At 41.5% G+C, this 22,150-nt stretch overlaps 1 protein-coding gene across 2 annotated transcripts; it reads left to right on the top strand.

Annotated features, from left to right (window-relative positions):
* The first annotated feature begins 1,559 nt into the window (after positions 1-1,559).
* Positions 1,560-21,310, top strand: topaz1 (testis and ovary specific TOPAZ 1). 2 transcript variants are annotated; one of them, XM_042507245.1, is made up of 20 exons: positions 1,560-1,983; positions 5,369-8,012; positions 8,105-8,154; positions 9,237-9,337; positions 9,883-9,929; positions 10,027-10,091; positions 10,847-10,905; positions 12,323-12,409; positions 12,640-12,697; positions 13,164-13,315; positions 13,493-13,585; positions 13,675-13,790; positions 13,939-14,002; positions 15,532-15,703; positions 16,709-16,809; positions 17,168-17,333; positions 17,740-17,892; positions 18,523-18,726; positions 19,704-19,890; positions 20,505-21,310. In XM_042507245.1, exons 1-20 carry the CDS (start codon positions 1,701-1,703, stop codon positions 20,701-20,703), a joined length of 5,001 nt encoding a protein of 1,666 aa, XP_042363179.1. In that variant the 5' UTR covers positions 1,560-1,700; the 3' UTR covers positions 20,704-21,310. The 2 variants fall into 2 exon arrangements, with proteins under 2 accessions (XP_042363179.1, XP_042363180.1); XM_042507246.1 differs by having other exon boundaries at positions 1,560-1,648.
* Positions 21,311-22,150: the final 840 nt, after the last annotated feature.

The following is a 22,150-nucleotide window of genomic DNA, read 5'->3' on the forward strand; positions in this document are numbered from 1 at the left end:
CCTTAGTAATCAGTCCCACCAATACAATGCCCCTGATTAAAATATACTCATTTATGTCTCTAGTGTAACACATTGTTGGGCTGGTCACCATTAATCTAATAAAGGAGACAAAATGGTAAAAAATGGGGGAAAATACTGCCTAAATAAATTAATAAACCAGATAAATAATTAAACAAGTCATAAAGACAGCATCTTAATAACTATAGAAGGTGTAGAAGCTTAAAATACAACTACAAAGTGACCGAGTGTGAAAAAAAAACAGATTTACAGGGCAAGTATGGAACATTAGTGCCATAACTAAATTCAAATTGGCTGAATTAATCAGTTAAAGCACTAAATTTTGCATAAAAATAGTGGAAGCTCTCTAAGGCACCTCTTACACCTTAAGGGTGAAACAATAGTTAAGTCTGCTGCTGTACTTGGATTGTCTCTTAATGCAGCTACAGAGCCAAGAGGGACAAGCTTATGCTGCTGGAGTCCCAACAAACAGTCATTTTTTCCTTCCCAAAAAGGGAAATTGGGATTTAAAAAAAGAAAAGAATGAAACAAAGGAAAGGGAAAGAAACTGAAAATAAACTAATAATAATAATAAAATACAATTCAAAAGATGCGTGAGGGAGACATGCATCAAGAGAGAAAAGGGCTGGAGGCCTTCAGATACTGCTTTACACGGGGCCCAAGTTTTAGTGCTACCCCTCTGAATAAAGTGTATTGCCATCAGAATGTAGCCTACTATATGTCCTATGGACATAAATACCACCGATGCCTTAACACATAGTGTTTGTATTGTCATGTCACATCCTTAAATTGTATGGCCAGTATGTGCTGGCTTAGAAATAAATATTTACATATTTAAAAAATGAGAGCAAAACCCAAATGCTTAACCCTTTGAAGCCTAGAACGACATCCTTTTTCTGATGATGCATTTAGATGCCTTTCACAGGTATTTAATTCAAACATGGGAAAAATACAATGAGCAAGTTGGTAAGAAATGTTCCACAAATTGCAAGGAATTATGAGATTTACAAAATTATATATATTTTTAAAACTAGGGGTAGAACTTAAGTTTTTAAAAAGCTAGGAAAGTATCATAATTATATATTTAAAGTTATGTTACAGAATTCTCATACATTTTTAAGCACTTTTCCAAGTTTTGCTTGTTTTTTCCCCTTTCTTTTAATTTGTTAGTTTGCCTGTTTGTTGTCTCAGATAATTTGAGTTGTTTCTTTTGTTTTCTTACTTATTTCTAGCTTATTTTTATGTCATTTGTTCTTTTATTGCCCATGCCTTAAAAGAAATCAAGCCTTTTTCTCTGGTTTCAAAGGGTTAATTAAGTCCTTGTGCATGTGTGCCCTGCACACTTAATCTTGTTTGTGTTGTTTGTTTTTGCCCCCTTCCTTTTTGATTATTTGATTTTTACAAATTTTCGGGTAATTTTGTGTACTTTTTTTTTCTAATTTACTGCTTATTTGTTACTTAATTGCACGTCTTCCTCCCATGCTGTGGAAGAAAGCAAATCACTTTGCGCATGCGCAGAGTGTCCCACACAACTAAGTTAACCTGTAGTTGATAAAAGTGAGCAGCAGGGAAAGATGGACGCCCTAGCAAATGTGGACTTTACAGGACAGCACTTGTTATGGTAGCTAGGGTAAGAAAGCACTATTTTCTAACTTTCGATAGTTAGTGTTTTAATTGTCAGCATGTTACCATCCTCTAACAGGGTCAGACTTAACCGAGCCGCGTTGGAAGACGTTGGGCTGAACGTGGAGCCGCGGCGAAGACGACTCCTGCATTCATTAAATAATGTTACAACCGCCTGCAAAAACCAGGAGAAGAGCCAGCTAGTGTCGGAGAAAGCCACGGCCTCCGTCCCCGACAGCAACGACCCCGTCCAGACTTCTGTAACGGAACAAATGGGCCCTGGAAGTGTGACGGGTACGACCGGTAACAGCGCTGAGCGGGAGCCGGAGGAGAACGGCATAGGTACGCAGAGGACAAAGAGCAGAAATAAATGTCAGTTATGTAGTGTGAACCACAGTGTGCAGTTGAAACACGAGGGGCCGTTCACCAGAGCCAGGTATCAACAGAGCAAACCCAACACCAGGAGCAAGCGCAGACTGGAGCGTCTCAGGAAGCTGTGCAGCCTCAGACTGAGGTTCACCTGGTGCCTCTGCTCCGCTTCAGAAGGTGCTCTGCTCCCCCGGCGGCTCAAACCGAGGGCCAAAATCTCCAAAATGTCTTGTCACGTCAGTTTGAGTAGCGTTAGCGAGGCTGCAAATAGCAGGTCAAAGTCTAGTGTGGGCGAACCTTCTAGTGGGACTAATATTAACCATAAACCTCCCGTGGGCCGCGCTGCTAAAAGCCGCGTGCGGAGGGATAGAGAGGGAGAGAGCAGGGTGAAGGGCAGCAGGTCCAGCGGCCGCGACCCTCAGCCGGCTGCGGCTGCACACTCACGGCTAACGGGAACACGGTCCACCGGTAAGGTGCACTTTAGCTCTGTTGTTGCTCACCTTTGGTTAGTTATTCAACCCTAATTACGTATGTTTGGTTACTGGATTTCGACTTCAACTAAAGTGTTTTATTAAGAAACAACTTGTCGGTAAAAGTTTTGAGTTAGCTTTTGGCTAAATCCCTGTTTTTTATTCAGTGTGTTGAATCGTGTCTGATGCTAAGCTAAGGGCGCGGCTAACGTTCACGCCTGTCACAAAGTTAGTTACTGTAGGTGTGTTCTGTCGCTGCAAATTGTTACTGCACAGGGGGTGGTTAATGCTAATTATATAAAATGATAACGTTAATCAAAGAGTACTGATTTTTGCTAACTTACAGCTAATAGCAGTAACAGAAGCCCTAACAGGACACTAACACTGCCATTTTCTGCAGGGATCCTTTCTAGACTGTTAGCTCCGACCCTTTGGAGGTCTTGATTTAAAATAAGATTAATTTAGATGACTTTAGGGGAGACAGTTTGCTTCATAGCTGGTTTGTTGTTTTACCAATTGAGTTTATTCAGTTGCTTAACCATTTGAAACCTGAGCAATTTGGCCTGATTTCTGCTAAAAACATGGGAAGGCAATAAGCAAGTAAAGCAGAAATGACACAAAGATTAGCAAGAAATTAATAGAAAGTAAAAGAAAATTACATTAAAAAAACAACAACAAATAAACCAACTTTTCTCCAGTTTTTCCACTTCACATATCGCACAGTGGTTATACATTGATGTTGCCCCATTTGTCTTATCCACAGTCAGTTTTTGATAGTTTCCACTGAAAAGCTCGGTGAAACAGCTCTGCACAGCTCTCTGTTGGAGGCTGGGAAGTTAACCACACCTATATTTGCTAAAACAGCCACTTGATACTCATTATCAGAGCCCCATCTTTAGCAAAATTGAAACATGCTGTTTGTGAAAGCCTCAAATAAAACTCACCTTTGTGCGGCTTGTCCCAAGTCTTGAATGTGGAATGGGCTCATTACTGCTCCTTGTGGTTGTCGAGGGACCGGAGTGGGTGTTGAGGTAGACAACCACTGCAGCTGTGGTTCTCACCAGCAGTGGATATTTTCTGTGGTAAAACACCCACTAGTGGACAGTAATGAACCCATTAGGCTTGGTGGATGAGAATGAGGCCAACAAGTAGCTACAAAAATATGTTTGCATAAGCCACAGAAAGGTTAGATTCCTGCTTCATTTCAAGTGTTTTGAAATTGTATTTTCAGTCTTACAAGGGAAAAGACTAAAAAGTCCAGTATGCAAGATTTCAGGGGATTTAGTGGTATCCAGCAGTGACGACTCTAAATTGCAACCAGCTGAAACTTTTTCTGGTTAGAATTCCTCCCATGTTCATTGTTTAGGAAGTTTTAACCAGGAGTGGAATTATCAGAGGTCTCTTCTTCTCCAAAACAAACGGATCAGGTGATTAAAATTGCTCAATCAGTGAAAAATGTAGTTTCAGTTTTAAAAAATTAGTTTTTCTGGTGCTTATTGCAGACGGGCTGCTAACTACGGTGGCCAACGGTAATGCAAATGACAAGGATCCATTGCTTAAGTAGATATAAGCGGCTCATTGTAAGGTAATGAAAACACAAGAATAAGAACAGCTACATCAGGATGCTGCTTGTTGACTTCAGCTCAGCTTTCAGCACAATCTCTCCCATGAAGCTGATTGGAAAACACTCTGGGCTTCAGTACAACACTCTGCAACTGGATACTGTACTTCCTTACATGCAGACCCTAGAGGGTTAGGATTGGCAGTCTCACATCCTCTACATTAGTGCTCAACACTGGAGCCCCCCAGGGATGTGTGCTCAGCCCCCTTCTGTTCACACTGTTCACCCATGACTGCACTCCCAGACATCAGGAGAACTCTATTGTGAAGTATGCAGACGACGCCACCATCGTTGGTCATATTACAAACAATGATGATCGTTCATAGCGGGAGGAAATCAACAATTTTGCAGAGTGGTGCACAGAGAACAACCTACTGCTCAACGTCAGTAAAACCAAGGAGCTGATTCTTGATTTTAGAAAGAAGGAGGCAAAGACACAACAGCTATAGTTTGCTTGGAATTACCATCACTGAGAACCTATCTTGGTCATCGCACATCACCACCCAGTTTAGAAAAGCACAGAAAGGGTTCTACTTCCTACAAAAACTTAGGAAGGCTAAATTCCAGACACTGACATGGATTGTGCACGGCCCAGGACAGGAAGGCTCTACAGCGGGTGATTAAACTGCCCAGAACATCACTGGTTCCCATCTACAGAGCATCAGTGACCTCGCTGAAGTGAGGTGTCTGCACAGAGCCCAAAGAATACTGAAAGACAGCCACCACCTCAGCCACAGTCTGTTCACCCTGCTGACATCTGGAAAAAGATTCAGAAGTATCTGCTGCAGAACCACCAGAGTACAGAGCAGCTTATTTCCCCAGACTGTGAGACTCCTCAACTCCTCCTTCAACGCCAAAAAGATGTAGCAGGATTTAGGATCAACTTTAAATTAATTTCCTCTTAAACTATGTTTAAGAAAAATGACGAGTTACCTTGTACAATTCTTATTTTTAGATTGATTATACACTTAAGAAAATATATTTCATTCAGTTTCTGCCAATTTGTCCCCCTGAATCCTACACACTCAACCTTTACAGAGTGACGAGTAACTGGTTGATGTGGTAAATGCATGTCTTACATATTTAACATCCATAACTCTGAGCAAAGCGGTGCACAGCTGCTCCCCAGTCCCAAATGGGGCTGCCATTGGTGGGTATTCCAATCGGTTTAACCAAATAATACACCTACCATGGTGATAAAGTGGGTTTTCTTAGTATTAAAAAGTTCTAGATGATGATTATTTGCCCTTTTTTTAATCTCTTGCAGACATTGCCAGAAATATGCTACTGTGCCCCCCTGGACTTGCTGGTTCAGAGGGGTCTTTGAGAAGAGCTGTCAGAACGTCCGGCTGTGGTCTCTGCGGTGACTGTAAATACATTTCACCCCAGCGGAAGATATTGGGTGAACAAGGGCGAAAAAACAGTAGCTCAGGGCCAGAGCAGCCTTTGGAAAACGCAGTCACTGAGTCCTCTAAGAAGATTGTCATATGGATAGACCAGTACCCAAAGGTGACGCTTTGCGATGTAGCCCAAAAATGTGATTCTTTTAGTCACGACTGTGGCTACGTGCTACCGGATGTTCTCAAAACCAAGGTTGTGCATTGCTTCAAGCAGGACATGAGAGCTGGAGCTGGGCCTGGTTGTTTAGGTCGTGAACAGCATGAACGTGAGGAACATGTTCTGGCTGCAGACACAGAGTGTCAGTCTGAGGAGGGCATCTGTCAGTCTCAGAGTGTAACTGAACAGCAGAGACACCTGAGTGAACGCACAGACGTACAGACGTTATCCACTCATACCAAATGTCATTTCCTCAACGGTCGGACGAGTGTAGGCTCTGCAGTCTGTTCTGCTTCTATCTCACCAGGTAAATGTATGAAAAAGGTGGATTGCAGGACTGGTATGTGGGATAGAAATGTGGAGGATCGTCCTGGGCCACTTACAGGAGCAGACATTCACAGAGACAAAAGAATAAAGCTTGCTGATAGTGTTAAAGATGGAGTTTTGCCGTGCACTCCAGATTTAGAAACCATTAGTTGCAAAGACTCAGCAAAAAGTGACTCTAGAGACCATGAGATGACATACCTTTGGATGTCTGATGACAGTCACTCATGTTCAGAGCATCCAGTTGAGGGCAGCAGCTCTTTTGGTTCCACTATGAAAGAAAACTGTGTCCACAAGGAGCCTTCTTGTGAGACAGACAATCCAGCAGAAACTGATGCAGCGCAAATGTCATCTGAACCATCCTGTCAGGGGACCGAGGTGGACACAGATAGACCGGAGTCGTTCACCTGCCAGAGAGTGAGGGTCTATTTGAGAAAGATCAGATTTTCTTGTGCACGCACGTACATGTCCTGGCCCTTCTTTTACAGTGGCTGGACCCTTAAGGCACATGCTGCTACCACAGGCTGTCCAGTAGAGCCCAGAGATAAAGGCGACTCTCAAGTTCATGAGAATCAGAAATATTCATCCAGCAACCAAACCAGTGACATGCTCCCAAATGCATCTATAGACACCTCCTCAGGCACAGCCCACCCGATTCCTTATCAAAATAAAGAGAAGCAAGATGGTGATGGAGAGAGCATTTTAGCAGAGAGAAACTGGAAAAGACGTGCATGTTCATGCTCTGTGAAGATTGCACCTTCCTTTTTGGAGGCTGAGGAATCATCAGGAAGTCTTTGCTCAGATACTGCCACCCTTTCCAACCCAAGTCAGCGTGGCACTGACACATACTCACCCTCGTCTACTCCAGCACATGGCCCTGAAACGGGCAGCTTCACGTCTACACCTTCCTCCTCAGCACTCGGCCTGGGTGACTGGGAACCTGCCACCACTCTGTCTGCATCGTCTTCACCCAAACGTGTGGTCAAAGCTGCAGAAAAAACTCTGTTCCACTGTGAAGAAAACCAAAAGACGTCATGGACTTCATTCTCCAATCCTCCACACAACTCTGACTCCTTAGATTCATGTCAATCCTCCCTCCTCCTCCCTCAAGAGAGTGATGAGGGATGGCTCACAGGCAGGAGCCCCCCAAAACTGGAGCCGTATTATAAAACAAGCCCGTTTAGCCATGATCTTACGACACTAAAGAAGAGATTTCTGCAAAACGTCTTCTCAGAAAAGGGTTTAGAAATAGATCCAGATGAGGTAATTCTTCCACCAGTGCTCTCTCCTCTCACGTCACCACGAAGGCCCTCACAGATGAGCCCCCTGTCCCAGACCTCAGGCTGTTTGGATGAAGAAGAGGGGGATGAAATTAACTACAACACCAGCAAATTCAAAATCTCACCTGGATGTCACATGGCACAAATTTTCAATGCCAGTTATGTAAACTCAATGGATCCTCTTGAATGTGATCGTGGAAAATTTGAAGGAGTCCAAACAAATTTCCAAACTACTTCAGGTGAGCCTCAGTCCTCTCGAAGCCCGGATGAATATGTGGATGATGATAATGAAGAGGAAAGCGAGGATGAAACTGACTGTGAAGATGTTGTGGAACAGGGTAGCAAGAACTCTGCACTAGCTCCCTCCAACCCTAAAATAACAAGTTTTACCTGCGGTGCTCGGTCAAAACCCAGCAGTGATGAAGATGATAATGAGGCCTTCAGTGATGAAGAAGAGCCATGTTCTGCTGATGAAGATGGATCAAGTCCATTTGAAACTGCATGCAATGAAACAGATGGACTCGGAGCAGAAGCAGCTGGTGATCCTCAGCACAGCACTTTGAACGAGTTCACAGCTTTCAAACAGGATATCCTTCTTGTCGACGTAATCCAGGACGACCCAGAGCTGTTTGAAAACATGCCGCAGGAAAGTCTGCTGAAACTGGGACCCACCAGGGTCACTGAGGCCCCTAAAAGCAGATCCATCGGAGTGGTGAGGATAGACGGAGCATCACCGGAACTGAAACAGAGGTAAGCTCTCATATTTGATAACATGTCAATACAGTCACAGAGTAGCTGTTTCTGTTACAAATGAAATGATTGTTTCAAAATTTGTGTTTCAGCTTTACCCCAGTTAAGATACATTTTCGCTGCGACAGCCCTGATATGACAGGTACGGCCAGCGCACCAGTCAAAAAACACAAACAGAGGCATTTTAAGCCACGACACAACATGCAAAAAAGTTTTACAAATCTACAACAGAAAAAGAAGCTTGTAGACTCGGTTAATGTCGATGCATCAATTTAACTACTAATGTGTAAACTTAAGTAAATGCATATAAAGGATTTGTGTAGTGTGTGTGTGGAACAGTGGTCCTCAACCAGGGGGCCTTCAGGGAGTTTCAGGGGGTCCAACCACTTACATGTGTGTGGTATTCACACAGACAGCATTGCTGCAGCAGAGCTGCCTGCTGCTGTAACTGCTGTACTTATACTATGAAAAGCTGATACTCCACTAATTTGGAGCTGTGCAAACCACTCAGTTGTCATCAAAACGGTCCTGCAAATATTTCACAATAAAAAGCCTTGCGTAAACTTGTCAGAGGGCTTTTACTTTGAAATGCAAACAGGAAATGTTGAGTTAAAAATAAATATTTTTTATTTCTTATTGTGTGTGACCGATGAAAAAACAATGAAACTGTAGTGAAATGAGATACGACATCAATATGAATATCAAACAACCATTTTCACTGCTTATTTTTGGGGAAAGCCGTTAGCGTCAGGTGGAAAAATAGACGAGACTCCTCTCTAGATGTTTCACAGCTGAGCAGCAGCTGTTTCCAGCATTCGCTCACTGCACAAAGCAACAATGGATATGCATGATTTGAGAAGATGACATAATTTCTCAAACGCTCATATTACACATCCACACTGATAAACTGTAACCAGAGTTTTGATTAGTCTTCAGCTTACAAGGCATTTTAAAAAGTCACTTTCAGTGACCTTAAACTCTGTTTGCATGTGGACGAAACGTAGAGGGAAATATCCATTTACAAAAAAATCTGTATAGACAGGGCCTTGATCATATCTAATGACCCCAGATGTTTTCAGGTGGAGGTCCTTGAAGCAAAATCTCATCAAATGAGAGTTCTTGACCTAATGTCTGTCAAAAAAGTTGAGAAGCAATGGTGTGAAATCTGTTCAGTTTCATCTGAAGATCATCTTGCGATTGCATTATTTCATGCACATTTTACAGAGCAGAGTGACAGCAGGCCATGGAGACCCCAGAGCAGCATCGCCTCTCCCAAAACGCAAAGCAGCACGGGGCCTGCCTCAGAAAAGCAAACCAAGAACATGGTAAGACAACAGACATTCACACAATGTCTCGTGCACACATGCTCTTTGTGCCTCCCAGAGACAAAGTCCAGGATTAAGAGAGCATAATGCACATTGCACAACATTACAAAAAGATAAATACAGTCATCACAAAAAAGGTACAAGGAAACCACCTAAAGATCTGAAAAATAAAATGCATTTTTATCAAATACTTTTGAAAATATAATTATATGTAGTTTTTTGGACATGTTTTCCCTATTTTTTAGATGATTTCCTAATATTCCGTCCCTCTTTTTTAAAACTGGTTTTCAAGCAATTTTCCTGTTACCTTTTACTAATATCTTGCAATTGTGGAACATTTCTTGCCAAGTTGCTCCCTGCCTTTCCTCTCCCATGATTTCAAAAGAAATTGAACCACTTCGCGCTGGTTTCAGAGTCAAATAGCTTGTGAAAGGCATCCGAACGCTGCACAAGAAAAGTGACATCAATCCAGGTGTCACAGGATTAACGTGTGGTCTTAACTGTGAACTTGCTCATGTTAAACCTGTTTTTGTGTTTTTGAACAGCGTCATCCTGATAACAACAACAATCATGTAAACGGGGTCCTGGAGAGGTAGCGGTTAACACACATCACGTGACCAAACATTTCTTTGGCTCTCTTAACCCATCATTGTTTGAATAATGTGTGTGTTTCTGTCCTGTGATTGCAGCCGGCCCATCCCAACGGTGAACTCCCTGCACGGTCACATCTCTCCACTCATGAGTGTGAGAAAGGGTGAGGGGAAACAGAGATGACATTTTAAATAGTCACTTGTAGGGGTGCTAGATTATGGGAAAAATAATTACAATTATTTTGGTCAATATAGAGATCACAATTATTGAACAAGGTTCCTCATTGATTTTGGAAACATCTGCATTTATTGAACTTTGAACCCAAAACGCCTTTTAAAGTGCAGATTTTCTTGAACTTTAAATATAATTAGACTTGAGGTGGGTCATTTGCCATTATTCTTACTGTAACATTCAAGGCCCTCAAATTATAATAATAATTCAAAAATAAAATGACACGTCAACAATGTAATATAATGCTCCATCATATGACTCTGACTTGTGGATATTTCCTGAATTGCAGCTTGCGGTCGATTGTACAGAGCAGGCACAATGGATAGACTAAAATATACGTGAAGTCACATTGTGGGGGTCAGGCACTTAGACCATATGCTTTAATCTGGAGTTCTCTATGATGTACAGTATATGGTCAGATATCTGCATTAGTTATCACTTTGGCACCTTGTGAATCAGCAGTGGGAGGGTGCCTCACGGTGTCTGCAGGTTTTTAGAAGTCTTAAAACGTCCTCAATTCACTGTTCTAAATATTAAGCATGAAATGTCATCAAATAGTGTCTTGTTTGCATTGATAACTCCCTGTTTTGTTATTTAATTGCCAAAACAAATGTTGGGCCCAGTGTTCATTATTTTTTTTTAGAAAAAACTGCTATGTCTTACTGTTCCTGTCTGCTCTCTCCACAGGGTCGCTGCTCAAAACCCCAGCAAACATGACTGAGTTCAGGCACCAGAAGTCTAATGCTGTAAGTGTTTCATTAAATGAAGAGCAGGTTAATTCAAATTCAAATCAGCTTTATTGGCATCTTTTGTTGCCAGAGCAAAACAACAGATTATTAAATGAACAAATAAATTACAGAAATATGTCTCAGACACATATTATAAACGTACTGTTTTAGTTGTATGGAAACATTTATCGTAGAACATATTGTTGTTTCTCTTTGTTTATGACAATATTCCACATATTTTGCAACTAAAACTGCACACTGACTTTTCTCCATGCATATATACGGCGGTATCTGAAGATGTGTGGTTCATTTTTTCAAAGAAATCTTAAATCTTTGTATTTCTCACATTCTAGTAGGAAGTGAGATGCAGTGTGGACTTGTGTTTGATGACAGAGCGGACACAGCCTAGCCTCTGTTCAGCCTGTGACGGCCTGTTTCTATGGCCAGGCTGTGTCCACTCAGTCTGTACATTGTCAGCGTTTCTCTTTGTTTTATATTTGTCACGGTGGGCAGGTATTCTGCCAGCACATATTCTCTGTTTAGGGTCAGATGAAATTCTAATTTACTTTGTAATTTAGTGATTTTGTTCCAGTATTTGTTAGTTATTTATAAGTCACTGTTTTTCCACAAAGAAAGATGCTTTTTTGGCCTTGGATTGTATTTGTTGGTTATTCCAAAGAATCTGACACTAATTAATCAGTGCTGCACATGTTTCTTAGAAACATCTTACTCACTGTAGGTGGTGTGGTATGAACCAGTAACCCAGGGCGCTAATATTAAGGGATGCACTGATTTTTAAACCTGGGCTGATACCGATGTTTCAATAACATCTTGGCTGATACTAAATCATTATTACAATTTATATATAATAATGATTTCTTTTTCCTAATTAAAAAAAGCACCATATTTGTAACTTAGGGACCAGATGGTTATTCACGTCTTCTTTGAGTGGTTGCTACTTGCTATGACTGGAAAAGTGCAATATAAATGCATTCTGTTCACTATTTGCAGTCCATCCAGTTGTAGAATCAATTTTGTAGCATTTGATATTAATTAAATTGATTACCTTGTCTAACCATTTGAAACTTGAGGAAATTGGTTTGATTTCTTTCAAAAACATGGGGACAGGGCAATGAGCAAAAGAAGACATGAACCAAAAAATTACCCAAAATAAAAGAAGTTAAAAAGTTATAAAAAAAAAACTCACCTGGTAATTGCATTTCCCCCCATGTTTATGAAAGCATTTTGTTAAGGTTTCAAAGAGTCAAATAGCTTTTAAAAGCACCTGAAAGCAGCACAAGAAAAATGATGGTGATCCAAGTTTCAAAGGGTGTCTGTCATCTAGCTTCATCCAAACAAATATTTGGTTTTGGAGGTATTTGCTGCAGACATGTTTTTGGAGTAATGTAGCAGCTCCTCTCCTCTGAACCCTCAGTACTGCAGGCAGTACTTCAGTGAGTCGCTGTCCTGTGGGTTCAAGATGTGTCGCTTCCAGCACGTGCCTGTGAAGGGGGATGAGAAGGTGAGTGAATGTTCTATTTTCTCAGCTTGTGCTGCTCCTGTTCCCTCATCAAGGGAAGTAGATTAAGTACAACATGAATGTTAGGTTTTTTTGTCCGATAAAGAGCTGATGTGTAAAGCCCTCAGATGTCTGTTAAACAGAGAGGCAACATCGCCCTCTGCTGTGCCATAGCTGTAATCTCACACTCGCATTCAGAATGGACAAGTCACTTCACTGCCTCTCTCTTTCAGTTGTGCATCGAAACTGTGACACGCTTCAGCAAAAATCCACTGTGCCTTCAAAAAGCAGGTAACTTTTCGATGTAACACATAATTTAACTCTGAATGGACACAGTTTATATAGTGCCAGGGTCCCCATGGTCATGGAAAACTTGGAAAAGTCGTTGAAAGTTTTGTAAAAGTCATGGTCATGATATGAAAGTGTTACAATAATCTTACATGGATAACCTTCCAGGTAATGTAACATAACTGCAGTTTTATTTTCTGGAGAAGACATAACGTAGCTTTAATATTCCACAATGTGTGACAACATTTTGTTACTCCCCATGTATGTCTGTTCATTTTCTTCAGTCTCTCTTTTCATGTATGCCCACTAGCTGAAATTATGTGATGAATAGAGTGTCAGTCTGAACTGTTTGAAAAACTCTGGGCAAGTGGGGCAAGACAGAAAAAGATTACAGTTCCTCCTACAGTGCCTCATCTGTCTGAGTCCACGGGCGTCTGTCCGTGAATTATCCGTCCCCTTCTGTCTCCAGGAGCTGTGTACACAGGCTACTACCAGAACAACCCACCAGGAGTGTATTTCTCTGTGTCCATCTTTCTGTCCCTCCTCTGGGCTCTGCTCAAAGCCGGCATGGTTTCTGATGTCTTCTCAGTCCTCAGTGTCAGCCTGGCACACAAGATCGTGGTCAGTGTGGTTTTCATCCATCTTTTAACAGTCATGTCAGGCTGCAGTACAGTGTGATGTCCAGTAGAGGACAGTGCATGTTCTGTTTGCTCTCACAAGCTCCCAGTAATAATATTCATATTACACATCACCACTGTGGGCATAAAACAGATGTTGACCTTATTCCTCTCTTCCCAGCCTGGCCATGAGTTCCTGTTGGCCCTCTTTAACACTGTGAGAGAAAAGGGCCTCACAGGTTTTGTACCTGAACTCATGCAGCTCACATTTAAGGTATCTGGAAACCAGAAACTTACCGTAGAGCAGTAGGATTTGCATTTTCTGTGTATGTCAAAGTATTTATTGTACATGAATGTTGACAGATGGCCAGTGTTGGCCTGGTGCTGAGCTTGGACTGCCTCGACTGTGTCAGAAACACTCCTGAGTTCCAGCAGACCCTCCATCCAAACTCAGCTGCTTCAGTGTCTGCTAACCACATGTAAGACCACGTGCAGCTCACAGCACTCTTTAAAAACAACCACCAATACTAATTCATGATTCCATTGTCCAAAATCTTGTGGGATTCAAATTGTTTTTGACAAATATTATAAGTGGTGCAGTTAATTGCTCTTTCTTTGTTCACAAAGGTTTTCCACCAGTGCACCCTTTCCGGAGTATCTGAATTTGGCCCATTCCATTGTGGAAATAGAGGTTAGTTTTTCTCTTGGATGTAAGTACTTTCACTCCTCCTCCCTTCTTCCTCTTCTGGCAAAACTCCCCCTGATGACCGAATGACAAATAACGCATCATTTGATGGTGTTTGCTGACTCTCCAGGGCTATTGCTTTAACCTCAGGCTGTGCTCCTGCATTTTCGTATCGCCCACCACCCGGGCCACCACAGCAGAAACAAAGGGGCCGATTAGGAGAAAGACCTCTCTCTCTTGCTGATCAAATAGACATCAAGATTATGTCACTGCCCTGCCTATTTCTCTCCTAAAATGTCATAAGAAACTATTTTTAGTGCCCTGTTTAGTTGTTGTAGTGAGAATTTGTGAACTGGAAGTGGGTGCCGTTTTGTTTCTGCAGTGAAAATGGAGTCCTAAAAAACCGAGATGAAACAGTAAAACTAAGCAGTGCTGATCAAATATAAAGCAAGATTTTGTTACTGAGTTGCATATTTCCCACCTCAGATGTTTTCAGAAACATTTTTTAGCTCACTGTTTGACTGTAATGCATTTGTTACCAGCCGGCCGCCACCAGCTGAAGCCTTTATTGGTCCTGTACAATGCAGTGCATTCTGGTAGCTGTACATTTTCTTTCTCTTGATCAAAAGTGAATGCTGCAGTCCTTTTTCTGTTTTCTGTGGTCATGAAGCACCATTTTCAGAAGTATTAGCATCTTTCTACTGTAGAGACGGCCTAGTTTGATAAAAAGATCATCTTTCCATGGGAAAATGCTCCTGAAGGGGCTGTACACATGCTGTGGTTTTATTTGTGGGCTCATCTTTATTGTTTTCAAAGGAGACATGCGGCAGGCGCACTCATTACCAACGCCTGCGTCGTGACATAAACAGAGTTCAACTTTTGGAATGCAGCGCATTGTACATGTGATGTGATGAGGAACAACCAGTCACAGCCAGCAGATATCTTCCTTTCCTCAGTAAATATCCAGAGGAGATGCTGATCTCTTTAATGCAGGGTTAAGCTGAACTTTACATCTTTCCCACTGACTATTTTTAGGCAAATACACACTTAAACAGTTGGAAGAAGATCAGCTCTGCACTCTGGAGTTCTGGTGAAAGGGCTGCGATGCAGTGCTCTTTATGGTCGCTTAGCAACCTCAGATGCAACCTGCCTCCATGCTCATGAAACTTTGCACAGAGTGGACATAAGAGTGGCATCCAGCGCCCGACCTCGCGTTTTCCAGGCAGTTAAAAGCTGCGGCATGTGCACAGCCCCTTAAGCATCTACAGCAGTATAATGTAAAATAAACATTAATGCAGCAGTAATATTAATCCAAAATAATCAGAATAGAAAACACTGACAGCATGCAACATTTTACTGCACTACCGCTACTTAAACTGTTTTCATTGTTGAAGTACTGCTTTAAATAAATCTGAATACTTCTTCTACCACAGCTCCTCAGTAGATCACTGTCATCAGTTGATCCAGGGATGAACTGGTTTTGTGTTCAGTCTGTCATTGTATCCCAGCCTGCCTCTGTGTCTTCTGTCTGTCAGCTGTGTACCAAGCAAGAGGACTGGAGGAGGATGGGGCAGGTTTTCAGGTCCATCTGCCAGTCCAGCAAACATTCCAACCACGTTGGGCGAATCAGCGGTCACATTGCCATAGCTCTGCTTTCTGAGAGCAAAGACAAGCTGTCTCTGCCCTTTGCTGCCTTTGCTGAGACAGGTGAAACCTAACATTTCAACAAAAACTGCCTTTGAGTTTGTGATATTATCCTTTCTGTGTGCTTTCTGTATTTCCATGTTCTCCTAGTGTCAGTGTGGGTTTTCTCTAGGTTCTCTGGTTGCGGGTTCCAGATTTTGGGTCCTGGGTTCTGGCCCACACTAAGGCCCTTTAAGCTTGGTGTTGTGTTTGCAAGTTAGACATTTATATGGCCAAGAATAAATTATCTGTACAAAGCAAGATCTGAAAACTGAGCCAACAGCAAGAAATTTAGCCAAGCTTATTTTTAGCAATGGTCATTTACCTCAGCAGAGACTTAAAGCTTCTCGCTGATTTCAATCTCAACAATTCCTTTTCTTTACCATATAAAGTTTTGAAGTTTGAACGGGCTAAGCGGGATGCTCTGTGTGACAGCGGCATCCATGTAATGAAGTAAACAGGCTGACGGTGCTAACCAGAGATGATAAATATGCAACATTTTTTGCCAACACTAGATATCAACAAAAGCCAGAGACTGCAGTGTAGTAACTTTATTTCGAGTCTTAAATTCACCACTCCTTCAACTTAAGGTGCTGTCTCTCTGCTCCTCTGTGCCGCTGCAGCATGTCTGCAGCTGCAAAAAGTAGTGTGAAAATCAGGAGCGCTCACTCCACAGCAAAATCTGGCGACCAAAACGTCCCCAGAAGTACACTGCAAAGAAACTGCTCAACTTTGAGTAATCTGAGTCCACTGAGGGTCTTCGACTGACGGTTCAAGCCTTCAACTTTGAAGGGGCAGCTCTAAAGTTTAAAAGCATGTTAATATATTAATCATGCTGTCATATTGCTTATTATTAATACAATTTAGGTGGTGCTGTGACTAAAGCTACTGTTAAAATTGCCAGGACATGACATAATGACAAATGCCAGTTCAGGCAGTTTGCATAAATCCAACCTGTTAAAGCTAAAGCTTCAGATAATGGATGAATGAAATCATGATTCCTAATAATGTGATTATTGTGATTTTTAGTGTGTCTGACCGAAGGTGAGGACAGCCTGATGAAGACTTTTTTAGGCAGAATTGGAGTCTCTCTCATGTTGAGATACCACAAAACGCATCAATGGGCCAAGGTAAATAAGCTGTCTTCTATCTCCTGTTTACATCTCATTTCTGTCACGGCCTGCAAGCCATCTCGAGTCACATTCCGGTTGCACAACAAAGTAAAAAACAAAAAACAAACAAGTCAATGACCTAAAAAGTATAGTGAAAATAAAAAAATAGAAATATGTATTTATTTTATATCTTTTATTGTATTATCTATATCATTGTAAATCTTTTTGGTGTGAGGGTACCAGAGAAATACTGCAGATATCCAAAGACAGCTTTATCGTTGTAATCACAGAACAGCACATTCTTGAAGAGATGTGTTTAAATATAGAGAAATATTAGTTATTGTGTGTGTGTGTGTGTGTGTGTGTGTGTGAGAAGGGTCGGAGGGTGGTCGAGGTGCTGTCCGTTTCAAAAGTCTACTACTCGACACTGAAGGGTTTGTTTGGGAACGAGGACGGAGCATCACGCTGCTACCTGGTCACCGTGGCTACTGAGCTCTTCCTCCTGAGTGGCAGCGTGGAGGGAGCTCTGAACACACTCCGAGGTAACTGCTGTGACCCTGGACGACATAGAGAGCTATGACTGACTTTACTGACTTTCCAATGCATCAAAGTGTAGCCTGTGTTTCTGCCCAGTGTCTCTTTCACCCTGTGTTTTTCAAACATAGTCTCACGACCCCTTGCATTTGTTTGGTTTTTCCTGTCTGTTAAGCTGCATTCTGTTTGGGATAAAATAATAACTTCATTGAACAGGAAGTGGTCTGTGATGTGGGCTTGAATGCTTATGTAGCTTAATCTCTTCATTCCAGCAAATCTTACTGTGTTGAATTTATTCAGCTGCCTTACACTGCAGCCCCACCGTATGCAGGTTTTCCACTGGATAGTGTCTTTTAAAAAACAGCGCCTTTTGTCAAGTACTGTGTTTGTTTGTTTATGCTTCTGTTCATTCAGAGAACAAGTGGTTCCTGAGTTCATGCTCGTGGCCGTGTGAGCCTGCTGATCTGGAGAGTAGGACTCGAGTGTTGATCCGTCTGGCTGAGAAAACCTCTCACAGAGACACACTGGAGGTCCTCAGTAATCTCCCTGGACTCAAAGAGCCAAACGGTGAGAGACACAAGTCTTTTCATTGGATGTGTAAGGTCAAGATGCCGGTTTTATCACTTTAAATCAAATATTTTATGATATGTGTGTATGTTGAGGTTCAGTGAAACGTGGCTCAGATGGTGCCAAAAAAAAAATCTGAAAAACTGGAATGGAATTTGGTTGAGCTGTCACTTGACATGGTTGTGAATGACAAAGTCAAACCTATAAGCTCACTACACTTTTCAAAACATTTCATAGGCCTCGTGCATATGCACGGTAGTGCACGTCAAATTAGAGCTGTGCGTGTTATTCTCAGCATTTTTTATGTTTTTTTTTTTTTTTTTTACATCTAAAAACATTGTGGCATCATGACAAAAACCTGACATTTAAATGGTTAAAACTCTGAAATTTAAGAAATATTTATATATGTTATGTATATATTTATGATTAGGACTGATGTTGGTTGAAAAATTAGGAAAAGTAGAAAATCGAGAGATAAAAATGCTGTTTTGAGGTAAAACCCAATGATGTGTTTTTTAAAATCTTCCAGCATTTTCATGTGTTGCGCTGACTTGAAGTCCAGTTTGACAGGTGAGTCCAGTGGTTACATTAGATATGATTTCATTTAATAGTATGTTTTGTTTTCCTCAGATTTGGTGGATATCTCCGGGTACGTTCCTCTGTTTAACTCTCACCTTCAAGTGTGTGAGGACAGACAGATTCTGCCCGTGGCGTCAGACACGGTGGACTTCATGCTCTCTAAAAATCTGGCAGTAGACCAAACTTTGCTGCGGACACTTTTGCAAAAACTGGGCAAGCAGAACCTCTGGCTCAGGGCTCGGGAAGTCTTCAGACGTAAGTAGAACTCTCTGCCTTTACCTGCTGCTCCACCTGTTCTAAAGAGGAACTACACCCACTTTCAAAATTCACGTTATTCCTCTGGTCTATGACAGTCCGAAAATATTTTAAAAATATGAATGTAGAGCGTTGATTCTCTGCCCAAAACCAGTAATGATTTCTCTCGATTCCCTTGGGCTTTAATCAGGCCAGGCTCTTGCCAAATTACCTGTTTATGAATGTATTATATGAAACTTTTGTGAACTGTCTCATGCCTAAATGGCACTGTGGCAGGAGTTTTAATGGACTGAAACAAGAGGGACAGAGAGAGAAAGACGTGGAACGAGAGGGGGAGTGATGGAAAATGTGGACAGCCGGCGACTTGGTTGGCAGTTTCTGCTTCTTCCTCCTACAGCAGTGGAAGAGATGTAGATACTTTGGGCCCGATCAGAGCTCTACTGAGGACCGAAACATCCCCAGATGTTCACTGCACAGTGACTGATAAAAGTAAAAAAATGAAAAACAGCACTGCTTGACTTGAAGAGTCTCAGCTGTTGAGAGGTCTTCAGTCAGGAGCTGCTTTATAGACAGTGACTGTTGTTTCACAGCTGAGAACTCTACAACATGATAAAACACATTTATTTATTTATGTATAAAAAATAAAACAAACATTCTGTGGGTCCACAAAATCAAACATCCAGTCAGGAACTGTTGAGCAGCTCCAGACTTTATACAGTGCATGATGACGTCACAAGTGAGAGACTTCTCTGGTTTCTTCTTTTAAAGGAGAGTAGCTTGTGTTCATAAATATTTACTCAACTTTCATTGAAATAACATTGAGAATAACATTGGATTTCTGAATTTAGATGGTGCTACCATTTAATACTGATCATAAAGACAGCTTAGGAGAAGCAGAAAGATGAGACAAGTCAAAGCCTTTATATCTCACCTGTGATTATTAATTCAATGGCTGCACCAATGTGTGTGTCCCTCAGACTCTCTGAGTGAGGGCTACTACCCAGGGGTGTCGGCTCCTCCTGGTTTCATGACGCTGATCGTCCCCTGTCAGCTGGGGGAGGTGGAGCTGGCTCTGAGCTACGAGATGTTCATCACCGTCAACGCCACGGACATCATCCAGCTTCCAGAGACCAGCACTTCATGTCTCAGCATCACTCTGAAAAGGTAACGCATGTGTTTGTGTGTGAGGACATGACAGATTTGCTTAAGCGATATTTTCGAAGTGTCGATGAATTGCGAGATGACTGTGTTTGCACTGAGTGATGTTCTGCGACTTCTCTCATAACATCCATGGTAACCATGGTGATGGATGTTCAAAACATTAGCAGCTTTATTTCTACTGCAGCCACCGCACTAGCCGTCATTATTTACAATCCAAGACCACGTAGGCGTGTTATGGAGCCATGATGGAAAGACGAGCCCCCTTATATGTGGAAGCGGCCACATATGAGGGGTTTCTGGGAGCTGATAGTCCATGATTTCACAGAGGAATGCAATGCAATAACACCGTTTGTAGCATCATGTGACTTAGAAAAGACAAAGTGTTTGCATTGCATTTTTTGTGAAATATGGCTTTTTCGAATCGCCTAAAAAAAACCACCTCATGTGAGCGTAAACATTTTTTTGCTATAATTGGAAGTTTTTTCAAAATGGACATGTTTCCGTGAGGCGTATTTTATATTCCCAAATTTCGATTAGCAGAGTTAGTTAATGGAAACCTGCCTACTGGCTGCATGATGTGATGTGTATCACGATGGTTGTGCTTCGTCCTCCTCCAGGACTCAGAGCTGTGAGAGTGAGTACCTCTCTGCTGGGAGCCGCATCCTCTCTGCAGCTTGTATCCCTCAGCCCAAACTCACAGTTCACTACACAGCCGTGAACGCAGCGCACGATCAGGTGTTCACAGTGGACATTTCCTCTGCTCGATGCTGGCTGCGCCACAATCATTTATGGGCCAATGAAGTGTGGATGCACTGAAGCAAACGCTTATTCCCCTGCAGTCCCTGGAAGAACCTGACTTTCCTTCCTGTACAAACTGCTTATGTTCCAGAGACATCAGTGGACTCTGGGAAAACAACCAATGAAATCAGGAAAACCAACACGCGTGTTTCTGTTCTCTCTATGTTTGTTGCAATAATAGTCATCTTTCAATTTTTCAATTTGACTCCGAAGCAGAAAATCACCACCAAAGACTGACGCCAGAAAAAAGAATAATAACTGTTTTTGTTCTGATTTGTTTTAAAATACATTATAGGATTTTTTTGTTTCCTAAAGAGTTCTTTTAGCTAATCTGTCCTTGATTTCTGTCACTCAGTGTTTGTGAGTTTTACTCCTTAAAAAAAAAAGTCTGTTGGGGAACAGAGTGTAGCATAATTTTGTCGGGTTGTTATTAAAAGTATTAGATTGAGTTTCTAACAATATAAATATCACCTAAGTGTATATAGGTCTATATTTATAACTGTCTTTGACAGTATTAAGTTTCTGTATCATCTTACTGATTGTCAAAACCTCAATTGTTGCTCGTTCCACAGCTGTGATTTACATTTTCTTTGTAGAACGTTTTTATAAAAACCGTTGTTCTCCACTCTGTTTCTTGTCATTTTAGTTTTATTTAAAAAGCCCATTATCACAAATCACAGTTTGCCTCAGAGGGCTTAATATCATAAGACATCCCTCTGTCTTTAGACCCTCACAGTGGATAAGGAAAACCTCTCCAAAACAAAAAAAAACTTTAATGGGGGACAAAAATGGTAGAAACCTTAAGGCCCTCTTGATGTTGAGGGGTGCAAGAAAAAACAACAGTGTAACTATATCTCAGCTTTTCGTTTATTTTTATTAAGAAATGGAACAATGGTGAGGTGTCAAAGAGAAGAAAACACTGAATTTGCCAAAACACTTGGCTCTTGTGTATGACTGCTAAAAATAAAAATTGATTTAAAAGGCCCATTATCACAAATCACAGTTTGCCTCAGAGGGCTTCACAGCATATGCCATCCCTCTGTCCTTAGACCCTCGCAGTGACTAAGGAAAAAATCTAAAGAAAAACAAAACAAAACAGGAAACAGAAAATCAGTAGAAACCTCAGCAAGAGTGACTCAGGAGGGATCCCTCTTCCAAAATGGACAGACATGCCAAAAAAATGTCGCAATGAACAATAAAATGACGGTGGCATACGACAAAATGATACATAGGAGAGGAAGGTAGAGATGCACAGCAACAATTATAGTAACAAAAAATATATTAAAATAGTAATCGACACAAATATTATTAAATATGATACATATGAAATATGTAATTTACTCAGTGAGTTATCAGTTTCCTCTTCTTCAGTGACAGTCAACACATCACAGCCTTTTTCACATGACACAAATTGAAAATGACCTGCTAGTCTTTTTATATGATCAGAGATTGATAAGGAGAGAAG

This window comes from Plectropomus leopardus, chromosome 18 (genome assembly GCF_008729295.1).
Source record: "Plectropomus leopardus isolate mb chromosome 18, YSFRI_Pleo_2.0, whole genome shotgun sequence".
In the NCBI taxonomy this organism is placed as follows: domain Eukaryota; kingdom Metazoa; phylum Chordata; class Actinopteri; order Perciformes; family Serranidae; genus Plectropomus; species Plectropomus leopardus.